The 9,540-nt window shown below is 40.2% G+C and overlaps 1 protein-coding gene across 1 annotated transcript; it reads left to right on the forward strand.

Annotated features, from left to right (window-relative positions):
- Positions 1-5,015: 5,015 nt before the first annotated feature.
- LOC107146439 (SHC-transforming protein 1-like) lies at positions 5,016-7,727 on the forward strand. Its single transcript, XM_048814131.1, is given in 3 exon segments — positions 5,016-5,295; positions 5,297-5,875; positions 5,878-7,727. Coding segments are annotated over 3 exon segments (1,425 nt in total). The 5' UTR covers positions 5,016-5,121; the 3' UTR covers positions 6,550-7,727.
- Positions 7,728-9,540: the final 1,813 nt, after the last annotated feature.

Genomic DNA, 9,540 nt, shown 5'->3' on the forward strand with positions numbered 1-9,540 from the left:
CTTAAAAACAGCATACTACAGGGACACAGTCACATCAATCTTTATAGCAGCACAATTCACAATAGCTAAACTGTGGAGCCAACCTAGATGCCCTTCAGTAGATGAATGGATTAAAAAAATGTGGTATATATACACAATGGAATTTTACTCAGCAATAAAAGAGAATAAAATCATGGCATTTGCAGCTAAATGGATGGTGTTGGAGAAGATAATGCCAATTCCAAAAAACCAAATCCCGAATATTTTCTCTGATATAAGGAGGCTGACTCATAGTAGGGTAGGGAAGGGGGAGCATGGGAGGAATAGACAAACTCTAGATAAGGCAGAGGGGTGGGAGGGAAAGGGAAGGGTCAGGAGGTTAGCAAGGATGGTGGAATGTGATAGACATCATTATCCAAAGTACATGTATGAAGACACGAATTGGTGTGAACATAATTTATATACAACCAGAAGTATGAAAAATTGTGCTAAATATGTGTAATAAGAATTGTAATGCATTCTGCTGTTGTTTATTTTTTAAAAAAAATCAATAAAAAAGAAATTATAAAAAAATAAAAAATTAAACATAAATTTTACCATGTTAAAAAAAAGAAAGTGCATCACATCTAGTTTCTGTTTTCCTTGATGTTGACAATGGTTGAGGCTCAGTGCCTCAACTTATTTAATTTAGTAATTTGAATGGACATATTCTAATTCTGCAATTTAATTTTCATTTCACAATTGCAATACTTTTATAAATACTTCCCCTCCTCAACTATTTGGTTGACATGTGTTTCAATTTATATAGGAAAGGCAGGAAAAATCCTTTAATCTCTTATTAAGGTTAGATTCCACCTCTTATAACCGTTATTCAAAATAAAAAACATGGTTCTCTATTATCTTATGATTTAAAGGATTACTATGGACTCACCAATTTAACCATACTTGATGTTTATAAATCCATTTTTTGCTTTATTGAAAGCAAAGGTTATCTTTAATGAAATTCTTTGCTTTATTGATGCTCAGATTATTCCATCTTTGACTAGTGAATTCAGGTTGGTTCTCAAATCCTTTGCTGCCTGATAGGTCAAAACAGGTCCATGTTCCTCATGTACGTTTCCTGTTACTGACTTGGAATTAGCAAGTTCTTCAAGAAACTGGTCTCTTTTTTGTGGTGTCGCAGGGCAGGTACTAGGGATTGAACTCAGGGGCACTTGACTACTGAGTCACCTCCCAGCCCTATTTTGTATTTTATTTAGAGACAGGGTCTCACTGAGTTGCTTAGCACCTTGTGGTTGCTGAGGCTGGCTTTGAATTTGTGATTCTCCTGTCTCAGCCTCCTGAGCCACTGGGATTACAGGTGTGTGCCACTGTGCCTGGCTATAAGAAACTGTCTTCTTTTAGTGGGAATTAATTGCACTGTCATGAATTTTGCTACTGTCTTGATCAGTTTCTAGGATTCTTAAGTGAACAGTTGGGATATACACATACAATGTGTGTGTGCATGTTGTGTGTAATATATATATATATATATATATATATATATATATACACACACATACATATACACAGATAGGTTTTTTTAATTAAAATAAAATGCCTTGCTGGACTGTTTCAGGTTCAGTGCCTGTTTTCTGTATACAAGCATTTTGCCTGAGAAAGTATAGAGAAACTAGTTAATGATATGCTAGCTGGCTATAGAAGCACTATGTAAAATGATGAATAACAAGGATTTCAAATACTTGATACAACAACACACAATTACCTCTAATATGTATATAATGTCATTGTTATGGTTTGGATGTGGGGTGTCCCCCAAAAGCTCACATGTGAAACAATGCAAGAAGGTTCAGAGAAGAAAAGTTTACATTATGAGATCCTTAACCCAATCATTGAATTAATTATCTGATGGAATTAACTGAGTGGTAACTAAAGGCATGTGGGGAGTGGCTGGAGGAGTTGGGGCATTGGGCATGTGGCTTTAGGGTATATATTTTGTGTCTGTACAGTGGGAGTCTCTATCTCTGCTTTCTGATCATCATGTGAGCTGCTTCCTTTAGCTACGCTCTTCCACATGATGTTCTACCTCATCTTGAGCCCCGAGGAATGGAGCCTGTTGTCTAAGGACTGAGACTTCTGAAACCGTGAGTCCCCAAATAAATTTTCCTCCTCTAAAATTGTTCTGGTCAGATCTTTTAGTCACAGCACTGAAAGAGCTGACTAAAACAGTTATCAACAGGTCATCATTTCTACATACTTTAAACTTCTGAACGTTCAAGTAGAAAATATAGAAAAACTATAAGGACGTTTAGAATAAGCTAGACTTTATTTTTGTGATTCAAATTAATAGTAACATGCTTTATAACAGTATTATACATGCTCTGGCAATAAATAGTAATTAGTAAGATGCTTGTTCATCCTTTCATCCCCAGTACCTAGTCTAATGGATTTAGGAGGAACAGAGTGCTTGACTAACATTTGTGAGGTAAGTATTGCTGGTAATATACAGTGAGAACATTGGTAGAACTGTTGAGTTTCCTTGGCCTCATCTTAAGAACATTATATGTGGGCATTAACATTAGTTTTACATACTTTATTGATTCTGTATACCTATGAAAGCAACTTAATTATAAGATTTTAAAACTTATCAAAGGCCTTAGCCTAAGAAATAATATTAAGAGGTTATTAATATCATCATTGATGTCTGTAATTTTCCTAATTCATTCTTTGTATGAATTGTACTTTGTATTTTTTCATTACATCATAAAGGTTAATTCGGTAAAAGAGATGATAGAAATGTGCTTAAGACTGACAATAACTAAAAATTAAAAGATAATGTTGATGAATAAATTCTGTTAATCATGATAAAGTTACATTGCTAACATCTTAAAATTTTCATTAAATAGCTTAACACCTCAGAAGGTAGTCATTCTGAAAAATCATATAAAATTAGACCATCAATCACCTGGAAGATTTTTAGAAATTATTTTATTCTTTGACTTTTTTAGATAGTGTAGAAATTTTTCTTTGGTCTTTGCAATGATATTGTTGAATTTAAACATTAGTTAGCCATCTTCTTTATTTCTTTCAGCTAGGAGAATATGTCTTTGTTTTTATTTGATAATTTCATACATTCTGGCACTTTTTCTAGTGGGAAGCCACAAAATGATACATTTTGATATTGATGAAGCAGAAAAAGGGAGCAAAAGAGGGGAATGTTAGTCTCACCATGTGTAAAAGTTGAAGGAAAAGTTAACTTTTCCCATTGTCTTTGCATTTAAATATTCCCTGTAGTGAGATTGCATCAACAGTGGGCCAGATATCTGTTGTTTTACTATTCAAAGAGAAGGACAGCTATTTGTCTGCAGAGCTCAGGAACCCAGAATTTAATTATTTCCATCAGAGTCCTATGTTTCCCTGGAAGCTCTTATGTTTATACATCTCAAAATAACTTAAAATAACTTTTAATTAAGTAAGATCATATCAACAACTGAAACTCAAAAGCATTTATTCTAGTCTGAAGTGAGTCTGCTGAAGGATATACCTGGCTAGCAAAATGTTTTATTTGAGCTGTTTACTGTTAGAAAATATTGAATTTATCAATGTTAAAAAGGTATGAGTTTAAAAAACCCTCAAGTATGGATTTCTGGCGTCTCCTAAAACATTATGCTATTTGACAATATTGGACCCACTTTTTTTTGGTTAAAACTATTGACTGGAGGTGAACACCTGAGTTACTCTAGACCCTGCCTCTTCATTTGGTCTCCCTAATACTGAGACTGAGCATTTTACTCTTTATCAGGACAGAAATGAAATATTTCTTGTATCGTCTCTAGTATCAGTGGCAAAGTAAAAGACCAAGAAGTTCACACATATCAAGAAAAATTGGAGAGTACAAAAGAAAATATTTTGTGTGTATGCAAATATGAGAAAATATCTTTTTCAAATTATATCTGTTTTGGAAGAATACAGCTCAAGAGGGTCATTAAAAAGCAAACCATTCTAGGCCTATGACTGATACAAGGTAAAAATAATTGATAAAAAGAGCAACCTAGTGGCTGGGGTTGTGGCTCAGTGGCCACAGTTGTGGTTGTGGTTGTGGCTCGCTTGGCTTGCACATGTGGAAGGACTGGGTTTGATCCTCAGTGCCACATAAAAATAAACAAACAAAATTAAGATACTGTGTCCATCTATAACTGAATTTTTTTTAAAATATTTAAAAAGAGAAACCTAAAGACCTGATTAAGCAACTGAAATTACAATAGGCTTGTTTTGGAATATTGGTAAATAGGTACAGATAATTTAAAATGCAGTTATGATAATTGAAAAATATTGGCCAGATATCAAAACTTTTTGGAGATGGGGAGTTTGTGAGATTAAGGGTTGAATGCAGCAGAAATTGTGTCCTAAACAGAATTAAGCATTTACAGATATAAGCTACTTAGAAATAATGTGCCTTGGAATGTTGAAGGTATGGAGATATTTGTAGAGTTTTAAAAACTTGTACCTGATGAAAACACAGATATAAATAGTACCACCTAGTAGCCTATATTTACTTTGGTATTGATGAAAATTCAAATGTGACTGAAAAATCTTTGAATATAGCACCCACTTCTTTCTTTCTTTTATTTTTTTAAAGAGCACTCTTTAATAAAAAAGTTTAATATATAATGGTCAAAATTAGCTAAGTGCTGGGGCTCCTCTAATAGGCAGCACTAAATTGTATTTATTTTAATATTGTGAAATTTAAATTAACGAGACAATATTTTTTAAGAATGTGAGACTGAATTGCATTCATTTTATGACATCCATCAAGATTGCTTTTGGTAAAAAGTCAAATATAGCATGTACAATGGGATGAATGTGCCTGGTGCACATCATGGACAGTTTTAATCACAATGACTTGGATCCCTATTGATAGTCTGTTAAAGATTCATTTTAAATTTTTGAATAAGGGACGGGTGAGGAGGGACCATGAGGTGGAGGGTCAAGGGTTAGTGAGGCCGGAAGTGAGTGTAATAAAGTTTCTCTGGGGAGGCCAGGTCAGGGAGAAAGTTAGAGCGGCAGCTTAAGCAGGCAGTGGCGTGATCTGCAACCAGACTGGCCCGCGGTGCGGTGCGGAGACTCCATGAGGCCCTGGACATGAACAAGCTGAGTGGAGGCGGCGGGCGCAGGACTCGGGTGGAAGGGGGCCAGCTGAGGGGCGAGGAGTGGACCCGCCACGGGAGCTTTGTCAATAAGCCCACGAGGGGCTGGCTGCATCCCAACGACAAAGTCATGGGACCCGGGGTTTCCTACTTGGTTCGGTACATGGGCTGTGTGTGTGGAGGTCCTGCAGTCGATGCGTGCCCTTGACTTCAATACCCGGACTCAGGTCACCAGGGAGGCCATCAGTCTGGTATGTGAGGCTGTGCCGAGTGCTAAGGGGGCAACAAGGAGGAGAAAGCCCTGCAGCCGCCCACTCAGCTCTATCCTGGGGAGGAGTAACCTGAAATTTGCTGGAATGCCAATCACTCTCACCGTCTCCACCAGCAGCCTCAATCTCATGGCCGCAGACTGCAAACAGATCATTGCCAACCACCACATGCAGTCTATCTCATTTGCGTCCAGTGGGGATCCGGACACAGCCGAGTATGTCGCCTATGTTGCCAAAGACCCTGTGAATCAGAGAGCCTGCCACATACTGGAGTGTCCAGAAGGGCTCGCCCAGGATGTCATCAGCACTATTGGCCAGGCCTTCGAGTTGCGCTTCAAACAATACCTCAGGAACCCACCCAAGCTGGTCACCCCTCATGACAGGATGGCTGGTTTTGATGGCTCCGCTTGGGATGAGGAGGAGGAAGAGCCACCTGACCATCAGTACTATAATGACTTTCCGGGGAAGGAGCCCCCTCTAGAGGGGGGGTGGTAGACATGAGGCTTCGGGAAGGAGCCCCTTCAGGAGTTTCTCGCCCCCCTCCACCCAGTGTCCAGACCTCTAGCCACCTGGGAGCTACACTGCCTGCCGGGCAGTCTGCCGGGGGAGTCCCAGAAGTCCGTAAACAGATACCACTTCCACCCCCCTGCCCAGGTAGAGAGCTCTTTGATGATCCCTCCTATGTCAATGTCCAGAACCTAGACAAGGCCCGGCAAGCAGGGGGTGGGGCTGGGCCCCCCAATCCTGCTGTCAATGGCAGTGTACCCCGGGACCTCTTTGATATGAAACCCTTTGAAGATGCCCTTCGGGTACCTCCCCAACCCCAGTCCATGTCCATGGCTGAACAGCTCCGAGGGGAGCCCTGGTTCCACGGGAAGCTGAATCGGCGGGAGGCAGAGGCGCTGCTTCAGCTCAACGGGGACTTCCTGGTGCGAGAGAGCACGACCACACCTGGCCAGTACGTGCTCACTGGCCTGCAGAGTGGGCAGCCCAAGCACCTGCTTCTGGTGGATCCTGAGGGTGTGGTTCGGACAAAGGATCACCGCTTTGAGAGTGTCAGTCATCTCATCAGCTACCACATGGACAATCATTTGCCCATCATCTCTGCGGGCAGCGAACTGTGTCTACAGCAACCTGTGGAGCTGAAACTGTGATCCTTCCCAGCCTCTCTCCCAGAAGATGCTCTCCAACCCCCTCCACCTTCCTTCCTAACTCTCAGGAACTCACTTGGGAGTGTTCTGTGGGGCTTGGCCTCGGGTAGGAGCTGGGTGTAGTGTGGACTCTGGGTTTAGTATCCAGCTGAGGGAGGATTTGTCAGGAGCCTGGGGTAGAGCCCTGCTTCTCCCCAAACCTCACCAAAGTATTAATGTACAGAGTGGCCTCCTTGCCTGGGCCTTTCCTGTGCCAATCTTCCTCAAGAAGGCAGGTGCTTGTAATGGAATACGCCCTGTAGTGATAAGCCCAGCGAAGCAATCAACCTTCTGGGGAAGCGGAAACAAATCACACCTCTGGTCCACCCTGGGCTTCAGGGTACCCCTGACCCCTCTCAGTCCCCCTCTGCCCTAGTGTTTAAACTTTGTGCCTTTGACCATCTCCTAGGTCTGAAGATATTTTATGCAAAGAGGCCCCTGAATTCAAGGACAGGGGTGTTGACACCTTTTTGGCTTTTGGAACCCTGTCCTCTTCTTGTTCAGCATCCCTCCAGTTTGGGATGGGAGAACAGAGGCAGGGCTGGGAGCTGTATCCCCTCTCCCTGGGGATACAAAACCCTTAGAGATTGCTCCAGAGCCCCCCTACAGGCCAGGGGGTAGTTGGACCCCTCCCCTGCTCAGTGCCTCCTGGCTGGGGCCCCTCCGCACAAGGGGTCTGTATATACATTTCGTAAGCTCCGCCTTTTCTCTGTTGCATGCATGTTTTACTCTACAGCCAAAGTAGCCCTTCATCCTGTAGCTCCACCCTGCCTCCCCATCTGTGGCAGTGCTATGGCAGTGCGGGTGGCTGAATTTGGGCCTCCTGTACATACAGTAAACTGACCCAGGTGGGTTTTGTGGAGGCGGGAACAGGGGTATTAAGACTCTAAGGCATTGGACAATTCCCAAATACTATCTGTAGATTTGGAACTGCATTCAGTTTTTACTTTATATGCATATACTTTAGGGCTATAGATTTATTTTCCTAATCTTGTTTTCCATGGCTTTTGAGCACAAAATGATGATAATCGATTACATTTATATATCACCTCTTTGACTTTTCCAAGTCCTTTTACAATTGGCATTTTTCTCAGAGTTAACTAGGACTGGCAGCATTTTTTTTTTTAATGTAAGACCTGCAGCAGAAACTGATTTAGTCTTGGGACTGAGTTTGGGTCCCTTACCGTGAGGCTGGGAAGTGTGGCTGAGTATTGGTACAATGTCACAAAGTGGTAGCTTAAAACCTCCAGGTGTGGAGCATCTTTTAGGCGAGACCCTGGTGAGACGGACGGAAACGGGCCCTGCGGGCTCTTCAGGCCTGGGGATCCGGGAGGATCACTGTTAAATTCTGGCCGCTGCCTCTTTTTGTTTGGATGTTTCCACGGGTCTCAGTTATACCAAAGGGAAAGTCTTCATTAAAGTCCGTATTTCTTTAAAAAAAATGAATTTTGAATAAAATTACTGTTCACTTTATCTGAGAAAAATTCTGACTTGGCACAAAGAGTGGACTAAAGACATGGCATTTCTGATTGTCATTATAACTTTAAAAATCTCTTGGAAATAATTCTTTGTAAGTATTTGTGTGCAGTCTCAATAGGGGGGATTCATTCTGTTCATTCTTTGTGGAGGTGTTTCAAGAGAATTGATTGGATAAAATTAAATATCAACGCACCATTTCATTACCCCCAATATTGGACTTTTCATAGACTATGTTGGAAAACAAGGCTTTGGTTTGATGCTGAACTGAGGCTTGCTGCTTTCTGTACCCAAATAGACCCCTTGGGGCTGCTTCCTTCCTGCCTTCAAAATAGAATCTTGTCTACTCAGAAGCATGAGCGACCATTCCATGTTCATCAACTCAGTAAACAAAGAAGCAGAGAAAACCACTGGAAGATAAGAACCAAACCTATATTACTCTTTAAAATCAATTTTTAAAATTATGTATTTAATAAATAGGAAATAATATACAAAGAATAATGGTAAAAAATCTATGTACTTACTATTCAGCTTTTAAAAAAATATGACTTGAATACGGTTTGTTTCCCAAATGTTCAGGTACTAGAATCTTGGTCCCTGGTGTGTTGATGTTGAGGGATGGTGGGACCTCTAAGAGGTGGGTCCCAGTGGAAGGTGATAAGGTCATAGGGGTGCCACATTCTTGGAGGGGATTAATATGGTTCTCTCAGGACCAGGTTAGTTTCCATGAGAATGGATTGTTATAAAGTGAAGCCACCATACATGCTTGGCCTTCTCTATATTTGCAACTGTTTCTTTCTTTGTTTCTCTGCCATTTTTTTTTTAAACCAAGAACTCATTTAGTCATCAGATAATTTTTATGACATAAACAAATTCACAGGAAAACAGTTACCAAAATCAACATAAGTAGAAATAGAAAATCTTAATAACCTTGTATGTATTTAAGAAATTGAATTCATAATAAGAAATTTTCCTATACACAAAAAATCCTGTTTCTATTCTCTTACACATTTAAGAAAATAATACCAATTTTACATAAATTCTTTCAGAAAATAGAGATTTATATTGAAAGTTGGACTGCTTCCTACCACACTCTGATATCAAAACTTCACAGAAATATTGCAAGTGAAGAAAATTATAGGTCATCACTTCTCAAGAACATTGGTACAAAAATTCTAAATAAAGGAGTTTTAATATAAATTGAGCAATGTTCATCAAACAAACTCTTCTCAAGTTCAAGAGTCTAATAGACCACCATACAATAATCATGGGAGACTTCAACACACCTCTCTCACCAATGGACAGATCTTCCAAACAAAAGTTGAATAAGGAAACTATAGAACTCAATAACACAATTAATAACCTAGACTTAATTGACATATATAGAATATACTACCCAACATCAAGCAGTTACACTTTTTTCTCAGCAGCACATGGATCCTTCTCAAAAATAGATCACATATTATGTCACAGGGCAAC

Source organism: Marmota marmota, unplaced genomic scaffold, assembly GCF_001458135.2.
Source record: "Marmota marmota marmota unplaced genomic scaffold, marMar, whole genome shotgun sequence".
Lineage (NCBI taxonomy): Eukaryota > Metazoa > Chordata > Mammalia > Rodentia > Sciuridae > Marmota > Marmota marmota.